Consider the following 19,326-nt stretch of genomic DNA (forward strand, 5'->3'; position numbering starts at 1 on the left):
TCAATGATGGGGTAGCCAATGGCCTATCCCTGCTCCTATTGTGTTCTAAAAAAGGCAAAACATGGAAATTTCCTAGTTGATGAGAAAATAAGAATGCCTTTTGGGAAAGAAAACTGCCATCCTTACCTGGTCTGGCCTAGAGCTACAGCAATGTGGCTGACTTGTGGAAATGCTAGCCTAGCCAAAGCCACCACCCACCAGTGAATGAATTGTTTAAAAAAAATTGTCACTCGTGCTAAAAACAACAAGGAAGCTTTTTGTAATTTTAAAAGTTTATTCTGTAAAAAAGCCTCTTAATGTTACAAAGAAACAGTATAAAACAGAGTAGTCAATAGTGTCTTCCAACATGTCAAACTTAGTTTGAATTACAATGTTTTTTAAAAATATGGTAAAAACATCTCATCTACAAATATACAGTGAAGTGACATGCATCAGTTGCTGCACATCACGTGCTCAAAATCACTGGGGCAAATATTTGGTGTATTTTGCTGCCTTTCCAACAATAATATTTTGAGTGTATGTGTGTTTCCTTGAAGGAAGCACCTTGTTGAATTTTCACATTTCCAGGGACATTGCAACAAAAGGCACTTGCCAACACAGACACTAATTCTTCCTTATAGCACCTCGTTTCAGAAAATCAGAAGTTAAAAGTTGGATTTCCGCTAGATAATGTCAAATTGCTCTCACAAAACAAGCAATGATTAGTAAATTCCAATATGTACAAAACAAGCAATTAATTAGCTCCAATGGCAGCTTCAAACACCATTCATTAATTCAAACAATAGCTTCCATCTACCAGCCTTAATGCTTCATGAAGATATTTCATCAGCAGCGGCACATTAGTATTGTGTAAGTGTTGGGGACATAATAGCTTTGAGAGACCCTTTCCAGTCCAGTAAATTCTGCGGCTAGAGGGATGGACTAGAGTTTGGAATTGAGAGTGTCAGGCAGCATCCGAGGAGCAGGAAAATCGATCCTGGTTGCTGCTGGTTGGATAGGTAAGGCTGATCCAGGATAATTTGCTCTGGAGTTATTAAAATCTAACCCATGTTATGGAGTGGAAGCTAAAAGATTCCCACTTTTTCTGGTGAGTTCCTAAAATCAAGGAATCTTGTGCCAGCAGGGGAGACAGTTCTGGAAAATTCAGAAACTTGTTCAGAGAACTAGGAAGCTAATCACACTGGGCTATCCTCACAGACATACTGAAAAAGTAAAGTTGCCACAGCCCTGCTCTCTCAATCAAGGGACAAGTTGATGGAGTTTTACCCCGAGGTAAGTGAGCCTCAGGTAAAGGAGGACTTTGAAGGGGTGTGATCTTCATTGTAGCGTTGGCTGGCAGGAGAATTGGACCCACACTGCTGGTGGTGTTCTGCAATGCATACCTCTAGCCAACTGAGATAATGGACCACCAGTCTAGCAGATAATCAAAACGATTACACTGTACAAGACCCTATATCAAAACGCCTTACATCCTTTGGGACGGCTGAGATCTAAAGCATGGTGGGAAGAGGACAGCATCAAGATCATATTATTTGATTGCTGACTTAACAGCTGACAGTGTGTCAGTGTACTGGTCAGTCAGCAAGTATAGCATTTACTCTTGCCACTAGATACTGTCAAGGAATTATAGGTCACAGGAGTTGGATTTCTATCTGAAAATCTCATCCACCTTCAATGACTTACAAGCTCCAAATGAAAGTGCATCCTTGAAAATCACATTTCTGCTTCAGGAGATTAATTGGGGTAGGGAACTCAAGAAAAATGACAATACCTAGTTTTTAAAAAATTAACTGATTAATAATCTTCAAAAACAAAAAAGGTACTGCTGAAAATAATATTTCCCACTAGTTGCATTTCGTTCCATCACATTGTGTAACAATTTTTTCTAACCCTGGGAGCGTGCCTTGGAATTCATTGGCAGTGAAAACAACATTGAAAATATACTTGAAGGTGCTCAGTTTTAAAATTAAAACATTAACAGCACTGCTGACAAAGCGCATGTGCGCACCACACTACAGCTAACTAGATTCGGCTTGTAATAGACTGAGAATGAGGTGTGGCAGCTAGCAAAGCAATCGAGGCAGGCACGGCAAAGAAACAGTAAGTTAACATGTGCACAGAGCATCTTTAGTGTGATTACGCACTCATGCACAGAATCAAGACAGGGCCAACCAGCTGGCTTCACTCTTCCCTCCATTCAGTTCTTGCCTTCTCTGTAAAATAAATATTGGTGTTTTCAATAGAAAGTAGTTTTGAGTTCTGTTCAGAATGGAGTACGTTCTACATCAATATAAAATAACCCGTCAATAAAGTTTCCCTTTGGGGGCCATATAAAAACAGATTGTAGTCAAGGGTACATTATAGCAGAAGTGTCCTGTGAATTTTCTTCATTAACCAGCGAGCCATAATGTGCACTTGATCAATGTCTGGTATTTATCAAGAGAGTGTTGTAATTGTGGATGATTACATGTTAGCTCCAGTTCCCATTAACTACCCAATGTTGGTCAAGTGTTACAATCTTAAGTTATCCCAAAGGCCAAGAGAAGCCGTAAGCTATCGAGTGTACAGTTTGCAGGTACAAATCCCCAATTGGTGCTCAGTTCACTGATCTCAGCTAAGGCCATGCTGGGGTTATGATGATTGGATAAAATGTCTTTGCTTATGGAAGAAAAAAAATATTACAAAGGGATTCCACTCCCAATAGAGCAACCTAAAAGAAGTGGGAAAGCCTGGTGAAACCAGGATTAAACCAAAATGTTATGCTTTCTGCAGTCAAATGACCCAAGGACTCGTTGACAAATCTCCCACTTTAAACTTTAGGGGAGGCAATGGCCTTGTGCTATTATTGCTGGTCTGTTCTGGGTGCCTGTGTCTGAATCCTGACATGGTAGAATGTTAATTTTATGAAGAGTCTGCAATTAAGAGTCTAATGACCATTAATACGTTGCTGATAATTGGAAAACCCATCTGGTTCACTCAAGTCCTTCAGGGAAGGAAATTGCCATCCTTACCTGGTCTGGCCTACATGTGACTCCAGACCCACAGCAATGTGGTTGGCTGTTAACTGCTCTGAGCAATTAGGGATAAGCAATAAACGCTGGCCTAGTCTGTGACATCCTCATCCCATGAATGAATTTTTTAAAAAGCTGTGTGGGGAGGTCGGAGGCAAGGGCTATACCTTAAGAGGGAGGAAGGGATCCATTCAGGACATGAAGCAGAGGAAAGTCGAGGTAACTGAAAAATCTTTTCTTCCAATTACCAATGATTAAAGACTTGGCCTCGATCACAGGGAAATACCAGACTCTGGACTGGATTTCACTATTAATAACAGATGTTACAATCAATGCAGTGAAGTTTTGTAACCAGCCATTAATAGGTTTAAAAGGAAAACTTTGGTTGAGAAATGTTTTTGGCTCAGTTTCTCATGTTCACTACTGGTGGCAAGGGTGATCAGAGGAATGGTCAACTCACAATTTCTAAGTAGCTCACACAGTAGCTTTGAGATAATGCTATTTCAACACAAATTTAACCCCATCAGGATATTTATAGGCTGTCAGCTTACTGAAGTGCAAACACCCAAAATATTGGGTCTGTTTGATTTAGATTGAGGGAGTAATGATGGGGAAGAGAGAATCCATCAGCAGAGAAATCTATAGCCATCTAGCATGTGGAATATTTCTTCAGCCTGAATATTCTTTAAATGACAGCCTTGTCAAAACTCTAGTCAAATAAAGGAAATGTGCATTGAGTACAATAGTCATGCAGGGACATCAAATGTATCTACCACTGACTATACATTTTGCATGAAGAGTTATGTAAATACAAATACTTCCCACAGGACTATGCTAATTTAATGAAACTTGCAGCTGTAAAATGCTCAGTGTTCAATCACATTTAAAACCTTCTCAGGTTCATTTAACCTTAAAATAAGACATTCGGCCCATTGTGCCTGTGCTAACTCCACATCCTAGCCCTTTGGTCCAAAACCTTTTCTCACCTTTTCCATACCCCCTAAAAGTTTCCTCTAAGAATTTACCTATTTTTCTCTCCTGTTCTTCAATGAGCTCAGCATTATAATGCACCGATAATCAAATAATCCTCCAAGGGAGAAAGTATTAAGATCAAATCCCAAATGGAGATTTCAGTGCAATTAACTTGAAAATAACAAATGAATGCAATCCCAGTGGATCAGAGAGCATCTATGGACAGAAAGCAAGCTAAAGTTTCTGGTTTAGATGACACTTCAGAGCATCTAGCCTCAATGTTAGCTTGCGGTCTCTCCATGGATGCTGTCTGACATGTCCAGCATTTGTTGTTTTCAGTACAGATTCCAGCATCTGTAGTAATTTGCCTACTTTAAATGCAAAATTGAGTCTGACACTCCAGTTCAGTGTCGAGGGTGTATGGCATTGTAGGGGATGGCATCTTTCAGATAGGTCATTAAACAAAGGCTCTGTCTTCCTTCTCACGAGGACAGAGATCCAAAAGTACAATTTGATTGAGTAAGGGAGTTGTGGGAAGTTTCTCCCAGTATGTTGGGTCACATTTATCCCTCAACCAAAATGGATTATTTGCTTGTTCTCTCATTGAGGGTTTGTGGGATCTTGCTATACACAAATCAGCTGTCATGTTGACTGCATTACAGCGAGAACATTTCTGGTCTAAAATGCTTTTGGGCATTGGGGTTTTGAGTGGCAACTGTACAAATGAAAATCTTTCCCTCCCAGCTAATATTAAACAGAGCCTGTGTCTCTGGACCCTACTTTATCATTTTAAATTAATAAAAGCTCTGTTCTTACCTGCTTATTTTCCTTTGCCATAGGTACAAAAATTTGTGATGCAGGCAAATCCTCTTCCCAGTCTTCAACGTGGCTCTGTAATGCAACCAAAAAGTGTATAATTTTATAATAAATCCCTTGCTCACACACTAACAGAGCTCTTCTTTAGAAGTCTGCATTTGTCCCCCCAATTCTGCTGGAAGCAAACATTTTCTCCTCAAAAAGTATGACTTTATTATTTTAAGGAAATCATCAACATCTTCATTGAAACAATTTGAAAACATCAATCTGACAGAAAAGGTTTATCGTTGAATCTCAACTTTTTTTGAAAGTTTAAGTGCTCAGTTAAAATCAATCACTGCTAGTTCAATTCATCACAAGAAAGTCAGCCAACATCCGTAAAATTCTACAAGCATCACTGACTCATTCCCAAGCTGACACATGGAGTAAATTACTGCTAAACTACATTCTCGTGAGGGGGGTGGTGGGGGAGAGTCAAGAAAGCACAGTAATCAGGCTTCACATAGCCATTCCTTCACTGATGGTTTGACATTTCACACTAAGCTTTCTTGCTGTCACACTGATCGAATTGGAATAGTGAACAGCTTTACAGAATCAATGTTCTTTACAAAGGTGCTCAAATGAAGGATGCCCTTGGTCTGTAAATGAAACGTATTACTAAGGGATCCGCACAAGTGCAAAATATTTGTCTATTAAACAGCATACAGACATTGGCAGGCATCCTGTGTATTTTAACAGTTACTTTTAAGACAAACTTTCAAAAATACAGACAAACATTGAAGGCAAACCAAAGGAGAAGTCTGTGGGAAAATTAAACATGGATATTCATTTTGTCCATAACTTATACAGATTTTAATCTTAGATAGATGTGTTGTAAATCTATAATGGACAAGGCAACACTTTCAGTGACTGTGTATTTCATTTGCTTTCACATTTTAGTTTTCTGATATTCTTCCCCACATATAGTCTCATTTACTGTGCCTCTGACTACCTGTTAACCTACCACTGACTGGGAACAAGGCTGAGAAATCATTCTTTGAGCATATTGCCATCTCAATAAAGTTTCTGAGCAATTTTAGTTCAAGTATGGCAATCTAACAAGGTAAGCACCTCAGGGAATGGAGGGACACTTACCAATGGGCAAAGGTTTAATGAGGTTACATGGCTTTCAATTAGCAGCACTGTTCAGGCAATAAGCAGGAATGTACAGAATATTAGCAAGTATCCCACACTCACATGAGTTGGAGAGGGCAGTTTGGAATGGGGATAACCTGTAATCCCCTGATGTTTCTCATATTGATCTGTGTTGCTCCACCTCTGCACATGCACCTGTTCAGAACTGCCGTTGGCTTCCCTATGGAGAGAGAAAAAAAAAATTTGAGAGATTTTATTCCTCACTTCAATGTAGGCAATCTGATGCAGTTAACTTGGACCAGTACTCTGAACATTTCACATCCTGAGGATGTAAAATAACACTATGCTATTTTGTTGTCAGTGTCCAAACCTAGATCTTTTGAGTTAAAAATCACAACACCAGGTTATAGTCCAACAGGTTTAATTGGAAGCACACGGCTAGTCCTGTTGGACTATAACCTGGTGTTGTGTGATTTTTAACTTTGTACACCCCGGTCCAACACCAGCATCTCCAAATCATAGATCTTTTGATTTAGGGACAAAATCCTCTGAGACTTTCATTCAAACTCTAAGCCGTCGGTTAAACATATTTATGCCATTGTATTGGCCTCTAAATTTGTAGAGTCCTTTACAGCAGGAGGAACAAAAGGTGAAGAAGTCAATAATTCTAAGAAAAAAGTGGTTATTTTGTGCCATTGCAGGTGTGTCTACCCTTCTACTGTTAGTTATTAAGTGAAGGATTGAAATTGGAATTTTCTTTCAGTCAACATTGGACAAACTTCACAATGAAAGATTTTTCACTAGTTAAATCATACATCCACTTACTTACAGACTGGATTTCATTCTGATTTAATCTAACTTAGTCTGTTACTTTGACACTGGCTCCCACAGCAATATATGAAAGGGATTAGATTGCTTAGAGTGTGGAAACAGGTCCTTCAGCCCAACAAGTCCACACCGACCCACCGAAGCGCTACCCATTCATTCTCCTACATTTACCCCTTTACCTAACACTACAGGCAATTTAGCATAGCCAATCCACCTGACCTGCACATCTTCGGACTGTGGGAGGAAACCGGAGCACCCGGAGGAAACCCACGCAGACACCAGGAGAACGTGCAAACTTCACACAGTCAGTCGCCTGAGTCGGGATTTGAACCCAGGTCTCTGGCGCTGTGAGGCAGCAGTGTTAACCACTGCCACCGTGCCACCCACAAAACAACATTCTTATCTGAGATAGACATCTTATTCCATTAAAATGTCAATTTGACAAACTGTCCCCCTTTGCCCAGCTTTCTACGTGTAGCAGCAATTAACTAGCTCTTTTAATATCACACGTTTAAAGTCCATCAATTCTGTGTTCCTTTACCTCATACGTAATAATGAACTCTGGGGCCGAAAGCCAGTTAATGGAAGAAACATGCACAACCCAGATTAAAATCATTTTGAGCCAGTGCTTGTTTAGATAGAGCAGCATGAATTGGATCCACAACTGGAATCAAGTGAGTGAAATCTCACCACCTACACAATGCAGTTTAATCCAGAACAGCTGGTGACTCAGAATTCAGTTCAACCAACTGCAACTGAAGAATGTAGAACAACCCCGTTAGAAATTGTACAACATGGAGCTGTACTGGATACTAAGCCCTCAGCTTCACTTCCAGTCATCATTTCACAAATACCTGATGACTGCTCTCAGTTTTATTTATGGTCAGGAGCAGTAAGTTGGACACATCTTACAGATGGCTCTACAAAAACAAGCTATTGCATTTTTAAGCAGTATGCATATTGAAACTTATTTCCTAATCCACTAAAATTGTATCACTGACAGTTTTTGGTATTAATTCAAAATCATTCCCAGACAATATTTACACATTACTTAAGGGGACCTTTTGGCAGTTTGTATCTAGTCTAATACAACTCCATAGCAACTATTGTGTATTGTATTAAAATATACTCTGCTCTGCCAACAGAACTTTTAGGAAGAAAAGGCATGAGCTGTACGGAGAGATTTCAATACAAGTTGGATGATATATTGTTCAAAAATGACAAAGCATGGTCCCCAAACAAATATTCTCCTAGTCAAGTACATAGATAAGATGAATGTTTAGTCTGAAAGCACTTTAACATTTAAAAGCCTGCCTTTCAGCTTTCCAGCCCATTGTATGTTTTCCTCTTAGCCATTTCAAACCGAGAGAAAGGTTCAGGTTAATAACAGAATTCTTGCTGTCTCCTGAGAACAGCAATCTTTGCCCACACTGAGCCCTGCAGCAGTCACTTACCCTGGGTCAGGTTCATGCACAGAGTGCCAAGGAGCAGGAGTAACACTGCACACGTTTTCACAATCATGGCTCGTTGTTTAGTGGCGTTCACACAGGAGAAGAACCTCAGCCTGAATCTGTCTCAAAAACAGCATGTCTTTGGCAACATTTATATTAACCGAAGCCACTCCTCTCTGGTTCTGATTGGGCCAGAGGGATTATCTAAAAGCCTCCAGGATGCAGTGATTCCTTCCTTTATAATCCTTTGGGACTTTTCAGTTTCTAAAATATACATACCTTTCATACAATAGTATCCAGCTGGTGTCCTATAAGTGTTTAATAGGGGCCAGAATAATATATCGACAAGGATATAAATGTTCAACAATCCACGGTTTCTTTAAATAAAAAAAAATTGTTTCCTTACTGAGATGCTCTTGAGCTTCAAGAAATGTACTAATACTTTTTAGAAGTATCGATAACTATAGAGGTAGCTCAATTTTTAAACCTTCTAATAGAACTCTGAATCCTTTTAGAACAGCTCAGTAGATACATGCACCAAGTAAGTTAAGAGTCAGAGAATTTCAAGACTTGTTTCCTAATTTGTGCTAATTCAACATGTGACAATGGGGTGCACATTTACTGGGGATGGGAGGATTGGGAGAATGTTTATTTGTTTGGTTTTTTTGGCACTAGATGTCATCCAGCAGCAGAATATGATCAGGGCTTCACTCGGACTTGCAAATGCCAATCAGCTCAGTAAAGCTAAACAGAACAAGACTTTGCTGTTGACTCAGATCTGACACAAATTGATTGCGGTAAATCCTTTTTTTTAACGGTAACAGAATTGAAATTTAACAGTTTAGGTGGCAATTTCTAGTTGCAAACAGAGCATTTATGAATCTATTATGGGAAAGAGGAACATTTCCTTCCCTTTTTCTCTCTGCTTTCATCTTTCATTCTCATTAATTTGTTAAATGGACAGAATTAATCTCCAGCTGAAAATGTGTTGCTGGAAAAGCGCAGCAGGTCAGGCAGCATCCAAGGAGCAGGAGAATCGACGTTTCGGGCATGAGCCCTTCTTCAGGAAGAAGGGCTCATGCCCGAAACGTCGATTCTCCTGCTCCTTGAATGCTGCCTGATCTGCTGCACTTTTCCAGCAACACATTTTCAGCTCTGATCTCCAGCATCTGCAGTCCTCACTTTTTCCTAGAATTCATCTCCATCCAGTTTTCAATTTGAACGACAGTCTTCTTTCGACTGTCTTCCAGCTCTGTGCCATTTATCAGTATTTCCCACTTCTGCATACATCTTTTCTTTGACCATATGGGTCTAGTAGACCCTAATCATTTTTCACAACTAACATCACTGCACTGCTCACTCCAGCTGCACAGAAACCTTGCAAAATTCACTTTTTGCCGTTTCACATCTTTTGGAGGTGTTCTGGACCTGGACTTTATGACCCTGTATTATCAAATCTCAATGATCATCTTTATAATAGTTGACACATCCTCTGCAGGCAATGACAGTTTCATCATCAAGTCACAAATACAATTTGTGGGCGGCACGGTGGCACAGTGGTTAGCACTGCTGCCTCACAGCACCAGAGACCCGGGTTCAATTCCCACCTCAGGTGACTGACTGTGTGGCGTTTGCACGTTCTCCCCGTGTCTGTGTGGGTTTCCCCAGGATGCTCCAGTTTCCTCCCACAGTCCAAAGATGTGTGGGTCAGGTGAATTAGCCATGCAAAATTGCCTGTAGTGTTAGGTAAGGAGTAAATGTACGGGTATGGGTGGGTTGCGCTTTGGTGGGTCGGTGTGGACTTGTTGGGCCGAAGGGCCTGTTTCCACACTGTAAGTAATCTAATCTAATTCAAAACATGCCAGTCTTTTTTTATTACATAATGACTCCTTTCCCCATACACAAAAATAAAATAAAATAAAATTCACAGATCGCCAAATAGAAAATCACGGAAGTAAAATTAAGACAAACATCAAGTATATCAATTCATGATCATCTTACATCAGCCAGAGACTTCTCTTCGAGAGTGGACACTTGGAGTTAATTCTGAATAACTACCACTTGTCTCAATGTCGCATCTAGTGTGATGCAATACTTTCAGTGGAAAGTAGCAAAGGGAGGGCGATAGAAAAGTTCTGGTTATTCTAAGTAATCTCATTACTCAGATAAATTTGTAAGGTCGTGAGTTTGTAAAATATTTTAAGTGGAACTGAGTTATCATTCATTTGTAAAAATAGGGCAATGATCTGACTTAAAAACCAAAAGGACTGTGGGTGCTGTGAATCAGAAACATAAACAGAAATTGCTGGGAAGGCTCAGCAGGTCTGGCAGCATCTTTGGAGAGAAATCGGAGAAATCTGACCCGAAACGTTAACGCTGATATTTCTCCGCAAATGCTGCCAGATCTGCTGAGATGGTCTGATGTCACTACTTTGCACTATCAGTTGACAAGACTTCATCCCATAGGATGTCTGTATATGACCGATAATTACTTTCCATAACTGCAAATTTCCTTCAAAAAAAATTTTTAAATTGCTCGGACTGGCAAACATTGCACAATGTATTACATCTATTGAGAATTGCCACAGCACAACTTATTAATGCAAATTGAGTAAATAGTCACTTTCAAAGGTAACTTTGAGTGCAATTGGCAGTCATTCATGCTGAGCTAAATTTGGATTTAATTCAATAGAGCCTCACATATGTGACACATTTTCTTAACTTTACCTTCGTCCATCTGCATCTGAGAAAACAGATTGTAATGGTAGAAAGGTTGCTTCTGTGGAATATTGAACAGTGGAATAGATTTTACGTTTAACGTTTAGGATGGGGTATGGTATATCAATGAGTCATGATCATGTAAAAACAAGTAACATGAACAACTATTATTGCTTCAAAGTGGGAATGTTACACACTTGAATGGAATATATCTTTGCCTAAAGTGAAGGTGTGGAACCAAAATAGCACAATATGTTTAATCACTGTGTCCAGTTCCAAGTAAGTGCATTATATAATAAATGGTGCTGGGAAGTTTGATACAAGTTTCTAAAACCTAGTAATTCTGATCAGTAATGATCCGTTAATTCAAGTGAAGTGACAAGCAAGCATTTGGCACTGTGGCTCAGTAATTAGCACTGCTGCTTCTTAGCACCAGGGACCTGGGTTCAATTCCAGCCTTGGGGATCTGTCTGCTTGGAGTTTGCACATCCTCCTCGTATCTGCATGGGGTTCCTCCAAGTGCTCCAGTTTCCTCCCATAATCCATAAAGATGTGCAGGTTAGGTGAATTGGCCATGCTAAGTTCCCCATAGTGCTGAGGGATGTGTAGGTTAGGTGTATTAGTCACGGGTAAATATAGGGGAATGGGTCTGTGTGGGTTACCCCTTGGAGGGTTGGTGTGGGCCAAAGGGTCTGTTTCCACACTGTAGGAATTCTATGGTTTGTCATCTTCCTGATGGGGCATATTTTTCATGTGAGAAGAGAGATTTATAAAAGACATGAGAGGTGTTTTTATTTTACCCAGAAGGTGTTTCGCATGTGGAAAGAACTTCCTGAGGAACTGGTGATGTGGGTACAGTTACAAAATTGAAAAGACACTTCGATAAAAACCTGAATAGGAAACGTTTGGAGACATATGGGCTAGGAGCAGGCAGGTGGGACTAGTTTAATTTGGGATTATGTTCGGCATGGACTAGTTAGACCCAAGAATATCTTTCATGCTGAATGACTCTATGACTCTCTGACAATTCTTTTGAAGAATTTCAGATCAAAATTCTGAACTGGAATCGAATCTTTTGCTTTGCAAAAAAACGGAAATTGCTGGAGAAACTCAGTAGGTCCAGCAACATCTTTTGGGAAGAAAGCAGAATTAATCTTTTGAGTCCAGTGACTCTACATCAGGAATTTCAAATCTCCAGCATCGGCAATTAGATTAGATTAGATTCCCTACAGTGTGGAAGCAGGCCCTTCGGCCCAACCAGTCCACACCGACCCTCCGAGAGTAACTCACCCAGACTCGCCTCCCTCTGGCTAATGAACCTAACACTATGGGCAATTTAGCATGGCCAATTCGCCTGACCTGCACAGCATTGGACTTTCTTTGCTTTACAATTACTTTGAAAAATGTGTTTATTCAAAGCATACAATAACAATGCTTATCAGTGCATTTCCCTGGCCCATATTATTTTCTTTTAAAAATGTGTATAATTTCAGAAAGCTAATTTAAATATATTCTGAAGTTCCTGTTGGAAAGGGCTATGAGTGTTCACAGAGTTAACTGGAGAGACATGATCAATGAGTAAGGTATCAGCATGTGGATTTAAAAAAAAACTTTTGTAGGTTTTCAGTAGAATGTTGGTAAGCACGACACAGTGCTCCTGATTTCCCTTCTTACATTCTTATTATCACATTCCTTTCAGTTCTATTTCTGTTACCAGGAAAGTGAAACAACAGAGTCACGATATATTTCCTATTGTGTTTCTGACAGTAAAACAATGCTGATTTAGGCAATATACCAGTGGAGTAGAAGGCCAAAAAAAATACTCCTGCAAGTGTCACTGTATATTTGAGAAATCAAGACTTGTCCATTATAAAGCGATGTTGAAGTTTAGAAATTAAGTTTTACATCTCATGTCTTGCGTTTCTTTAGCAGATTCTTTGCAAAATCAGCCCTTCTTTAAAGAAAGAATTTACACTTTATAGCACCTTATGCTCACAGGATACCTTTCTGCCCATGATACATTAATTACTTGTAATACTGTAACAGTGGCAGCCAATTAGCACAGACCACAAACTGCAATGGCATAGTGACCCGATAAAATGCAATGCTGGTTTACAAATACAACGTTGACTAGGAAACTGGGAAAATCTCCTTTACTCATGTTTGAGATTGTCATTGTGTATTTTACATCCATAAGAGGGCAGACTGAGATTAGTATCTCATCTGACACACCACACCTCCTACAGCGTAACACTCCAGTAGTACCACACTGAAGCTTCAACCTAGATTGCCTACTACATCATTCAATACAATCACAGCTGATCTTTAGTCCCAATTCCACTTCACCATCCATTCTCAGGAAGATCAAAACATTGTCTACCTTAACACAATTATGGAAAATTCACAATTCTGAGTTACAGAGTTCTAAAGATACACCTCCCTTGAAATCCTAAGATTGGAGACAGTATATTGGACGGCTTGGTGGCACAGTAATTGGCATAGGTGCGTCTCAGCCCCAGGGACCCAGGTTTGATTCTAACCATCTGTGTCTGTTCCAGTCTTCACTGTCTGTGTGAAGTTTGCACTTTCTCCCTGTGTCTGTGTGGTTTCCTCCCACAGTTAAGTGATGTGTAGGTTGGATGAATTAGCCATGCTAAATAGTGTGGATTAGTAATGGTAAATGTGGGGCTACAAGAATAGGGTGGGATGCTCTTCAAAGAGTCACTGCAGCTTAAATGGCTTCTATCTGCACTGTCGGGAGTCTAAAAAGAAGAGGAATAATTACTCTCTTAATAATAAAACAGCAAATACATTTTAGGTGAAAGTGAGGACTGCAGATGCTGGAATTCCTGATGAAGGTTTTTTGCCCAAAACGTCGATTTTTCCTGCTCCTCAGATGCTGCCTGACCTGCTGTGCTTTTCCAGCACCACTCTAATCCTGAGCAAATAAGTTTTGTCAGTTTGAATAGAAGTTAAAATTTAATTTACCAAAAGCAAAGTGACTTCTGTTAACGGGAATTTATTGTTTTATCTTCACAGTTAAAATTACATTTCTGTGGGCCATTCTGAATTCAGGATGGCTGTAGGGTTGATTTGAATTAATTCTCTGTTAAATAGGTCAATGAAGGACTCAATTTCAATAAATTCAAATTCACATGATTTATTTGTTTATAATTTACAGTATGCAGCTGCAACAATTTTGGTTTGATCCCAATTGGCTGCTTTCTTTTATTCATCATTTATCTATCGTTCTTCGAATTGGTCACACCTACATGTGACCTGAGATATCCATGGAGGTTACTCATTTGGCATCAGTTTCCTTTATAACTTTGATTATCGATACTGAAGACATGAAGGGTAATTACACTCTTCTCAAATTAAGCAGTGAATGAAGGGGTAATGGATAAAATTCAGGCTTTGTAAGAAATAAAACTGCAAGCTGGAAGAACAGCATCTCATTTTCCACTCGGGAATTCTACAGCTTCTGGACTCAATGTTGACTTCAACAATTTTAGGACTTGAACACTTTCTCCCACGTCCTTACCCCAACGCCTGCACACCAGACATTGTCATCACATAGTCTGCTACCACATGCAACCCACTATCAGCTACATATAGCCCCCATTAACAGCTATTCATTCCCCCAGCCTGACCTTTACACACTCCTTTGTCTGTCCAACTGTTATTCTCTCTCTTTGGGCTCAATCTCCACCTATCGTTTATTCCTTCCCTACCTCCAACCTATCTTCTGCATAAATATCAACCCTTTCCTCACTGCCATCAGTTCTGAGGAAGGGTCACTGGGCGCAAAATGTTAACACTGATTTCTCTCCACAGATGGTGCCAGACCTGCTGAGTTTTTCCAGCAATTTCTGTTTCTGTTCGGGCTTTGTAATTTATGATGTTTGAGAACCTGGAATTTTGGATTTAGACTGTCTTTGTGAGAGGAAATGGATGTTGGATATTGAGGAATTCTACTGCGTAAATCGCCAAATCTCTGTTCGGAGACCCTAGTGGGTGCAATAACATAAATGATGCCAGTAAGCGTAAGTTCAGAAAAACAGGATAAAAGCCCATGCCCTCAAAAAGCTGCAAACTATTAATGTCATGATATGTCTTCGAGGATTTGTTGCTAATGGGAACTCAAATGGAAATAGTTTTGACCTTATAGATTCCATTCCCAATAGAGTCACTCTGACTATACAGAACTGGCAATAATTCAGCATTAATTGGCATTGTAATGGAATGATACAGCCTGACATCGAAAAGTGTATCTACAATTTATAACAGAAAATATTGTTGAGAATGCACAAGGGACGCCATCTTTTATAACTAAGCAGCAAGTGCTTTCCACTTGATACTATGTATTAGATCGAATTATCCAGCTTTTAAATTGTCCCTCTGATTAAACAAGGGTGAAACTGTAATTTTAAAATGGATGGAAATAAGCAGATGTTGCCTCATTTTTTTTCCCCTAGAACAATTCCATCAGCTATTGTATTCTCTTCCCTAATCCAAATAACCATTCTTTATATTTTAACCTATATATTATGTAGTGGCGATATATTTGGCAGAAGTGGCTAAATGGAAATCAGAAACTAGAATGCTAGTTGATATCCCCTCCCTAATTTGGTGATACTTATTTCAGTATCACTGCCATCACCACTTCGGAACAGACAAACATCAATTGGCAGCTGTTCTTGCTTCTAAAGGTCTGCAGTTTAGTACCTGAATTTGAATATTACAGATGACCTGAAATAAGAAGGTTCTTCCAAAGGAGAACCTAGCCGAAGATGGCAGATGCTTGGCATTGACCATGTGGCAGCAAGGGGCTAGAAGATCCTGGAGCAGTATTGCAATGATGTCATAGAGCTGCACAGCATGAATGTAGATGAGCTATTGGAAGAGGCTGAATATTCAGCCTCTTCCATTAGCTCCAGGGGCTGTTTTCCCTGGAGCAACGGAGGCTAAAGGGTGACCTAACAGAGGTTTGTAAAATCATGAGGGGCATGGACAGGGTGAACAGACAAGGTCTTTTTCCCAGGATAGAGGAGTCCAAAACTAGAGGGCACAGGCTCAAGGTGACAGGGCAAAGATTTCAAAGGACCTAGGGGGCAACTTTTTCACACAGAGGGTGGTACACATATGGAATGAGCTGCCAAAGGAAATGGTGGAGGCTGGAACAATTCCAACATTTTTTAAGGCATCTGGATGGTTATATGAAGAAGAAGGGTTGAGAGGGATACAGACCAAATGCTGGCAAATGGGACTAGATTAAGTTTAGAATATCTGGTCAGCACAGACGAGTTGGACCGAAGGATCTGTTTCTGTGCTGTACAGCTCTATGATGCTATGACTCTAAATTGGATAGGATTGAGAATGTTAGAATGAGAATTTTAAGAGCACGTGGATGTGAGTACATAAAGAAGATAGGTTAGTCCTTATCTTTTTTTTAAATTCATTCACAAGATGACAGCATCACTGGCGAGGCCCAGCATTTATTACCGATCCTGAATTGTCCAGAGGGCAGTTAAGAGTCAACCACATTGCTGTGGGTCTAGAGTCAGTTATAGGCCAGGCCAGGAAGGTTTCCTTCCCTGAAGAACATTAGTGAACCAGGTGGGTTTTTTTTTGACAATTGACAATGCAATCATTGTCATCATCTGGACTCTTAATTCCAGATTTTTATTGAATTCAAATTTCACCATCTACCATGACAGGATTTGAACCTGGGTCCCCAGAACAGCAGCAGGATCCCTGGGTCACTGATACAACAATAAGATCATAACTCAGTGTATCTACAACTACCTTGCGTAGCAGTATTTAGTATTAACAGACAAAAAATAGTATCACTTTGGAGTATAAGCCTGGAGACAGTTCTTCATTTTCTTTCTTCTTGACCAGTATATCTTGAACCCAAGTTAAATCGTGGCATTGGTGAAAGTCAACAAAAAACCGAGATCATCTGGAGAAGGGAACTCATAATTTCTTCAAGAAGTTGTTGATGTAACTTTAAGACCAGCTAGAAAACAAAGATGATTACTGAAGATTAGCCATCTCAGCTCCAGCACCACATCCACAACACACATTCACTCCTTCCACCAACAAGGCTCAGGTAGCAGCTAGAGATGGGCAATAAATACTGACCCAGTCAGCGATAACCACTTCCCCTGAACGAATAAGTAAAAGTGTTCATAGTTTCCCAGCTGGATCATTCCATCGGCTTTTATCACAGGAATGTGCATGCATGTCACAAGTGTGGGACCTATCACTGCTTCGCAATCCCATGCATTATCACCAACAAAAATATTAATTTCTGGATCACTTCCATTCAAGCCTAAAAATGTTTCAACACTAGAATTCTCTGCACATATCATAAACAAATGTCAGATATATGATTTTCTTCTGGTTGCTTCATCTCTAAAGCTTCTTCAAGCATTTCACCACTCTTGGGTTCTGTTAATACTGCTTATTAAATAATGAATAGCATCCTGTAGAGTGATAGAGGTTTATAGCATGGAAACAGGCCCTGTGGCCCAACTTAGCGGTGCTGTCCAGTTTTCATAATTAATCTAATCCCATTTGCCTGCATTTGATCTGTATTCCTCTGTACCTATCCCATCCATGTACCTGTCCAAATGTTTCTTAAATGACAAAATTGTACTCCCCTCCACTACTACCTCTGGCAGCCTGCTCCAGACATTCATGCCCCACTGTGTGAAAAATGGCCCCTTTTGGATCCTTTTGTATCTCTCCCTTCTCACCTTAAACCTGTGCCTTCTTGTTTAGATTCTCCTAACATGGGGAAAAGCCATTGGCTATCCACCTTATCTGCGCCCCTCATGATTTTATGAACTTTTATAAGATCATTGCTCCATCTCCTATGCTCCAGGGAAAAAAAGCCCCAGCCTATCCAGCTTCTCCTTATAACTCAAACCTTTCAGACCCGGTCCTATCCTAGTAAAACTTTTCTGCACTCTTTCTAGTTTAATAATATCCTTTCTATAGTAGGGTGATCAAAACTGCATGCGGTACACCAAATGTGGCCTCACCAATGTCTTCATTAAAATATCCCAACTCCTGTACTCAGTGGTCTGACTAATGAAAGCTGCCTTCACCACTCTGTCTACCTGTGACTCCTCTTTCAAGGGACTACAAACCTGTACTCCTCGATCTCTTTGTTCGATAACACTCCCCAAAGCCCTACCCATTGACTATGTATGTCCTATAGGTGCAATTTACTGCAGACATTGTGTTGTGGACCAGGCCAAAGCCCCTCTAAACATTTTAAGAATGTAGCCTGGACCCTAACTTTGTTCGTTGCTTTAAGCAGGTATTTAGGAGAGATGCAGTTGGCCCAAGCACTCCGTTCTAAACAAAACAGAATTTATTTGCAATGTTACCAAATGAAACATAAATGAAAAGAGAACAGAGAATAACTTAACCTGTCCAAAAACGCAGCAGACTTTCCCACCTTAATTATGCTGTACCGAATTCCTGCAACAATCCCTAGAAACACTCCTTGACAAAAAAAAAGGAAATACTAAACACAGGGTCTTACAGGAGAGAGAGAGAGAGAGAGAGATGGCAGAGAGACTCAGCATGAAACACCTTTTGTGTTGCTGTTTTGTGAATCAGCAGCTTTTCAAACTAACTGTCTGCTTTTAGTGAACAGCCAGATTGTTAAAACCAAACCAAACCAAACCAAAGCTGAGCTGGAAGAACTGACCACTCCCTTTTCGTTGTACAAGTATGTTTTTTTTTAAAAAAACACTTGAAAGCCTTTTTCCTGAGGCAGTGCCTGTTAGCTATAATCAAATTGGTCCTAAAGCCCTTCAAACCTTGACTTTTTGGAATCGATGTTTTACGAAAAAAGTCCAAGGACAGCATAACCTTTTTAAAGAAGCCGCATCATCACAGTTGGAATCTATACTGAAAACAATAAATGCTGGAGATCACAGCAGATCAGACCGCATCCATGGAGAGCCAGCAAGCTAATGTTTTGAGTCTAGATGACTCCTTCAGGTTTTGATGAAGTGTCATCCCAACTCTGAAACATGACGTTTCTTTCTGTCTATGGATGCTGTCTGACCCGCTGTGACCTCCAGCATTTATTGTTTTCAGTACTGTGTATGTCCTGTCCTAGTTTAGCCCACCAAATTACACACCTTCATTTACCTAAATAAAACTCCATTTGTCATTCCTCGGCCCACTGGTCCAGCTGATCAAGATCTCGCTGAATTCCCAAATGACTTTCACTGTCCATTTTGCCTTCAATCTTGGTGTCATCTACAAACTTACTAACCATACCTCATAAATTCTCATCCAAATCAGTGATATAAATGATGAATAACAGTGGACTTAGCACCGATCCCTGTGGCACACCTCTGGCCACA

General features: G+C 40.0%; 1 protein-coding gene across 1 annotated transcript; it reads right to left on the minus strand.

Moving 5' to 3' along the window:
- Nucleotides 1-263: 263 nt before the first annotated feature.
- On the minus strand, nt 264-8,326 carry LOC132834992 (stromal cell-derived factor 1-like). Its single transcript, XM_060854174.1, has 4 exons — nt 8,216-8,326; nt 6,036-6,153; nt 4,800-4,874; nt 264-2,213 (listed from the first exon to the last, which is right to left on the minus strand). Exons 1-4 carry the CDS (start codon nt 8,280-8,282, stop codon nt 2,198-2,200), a joined length of 276 nt encoding a protein of 91 aa, XP_060710157.1. The 5' UTR covers nt 8,283-8,326; the 3' UTR covers nt 264-2,197.
- Between the last annotated feature and the right edge of the window lie 11,000 nt (nt 8,327-19,326).

Source organism: Hemiscyllium ocellatum, chromosome 43 (genome assembly GCF_020745735.1).
Source record: "Hemiscyllium ocellatum isolate sHemOce1 chromosome 43, sHemOce1.pat.X.cur, whole genome shotgun sequence".
NCBI classification, from domain to species: domain Eukaryota; kingdom Metazoa; phylum Chordata; class Chondrichthyes; order Orectolobiformes; family Hemiscylliidae; genus Hemiscyllium; species Hemiscyllium ocellatum.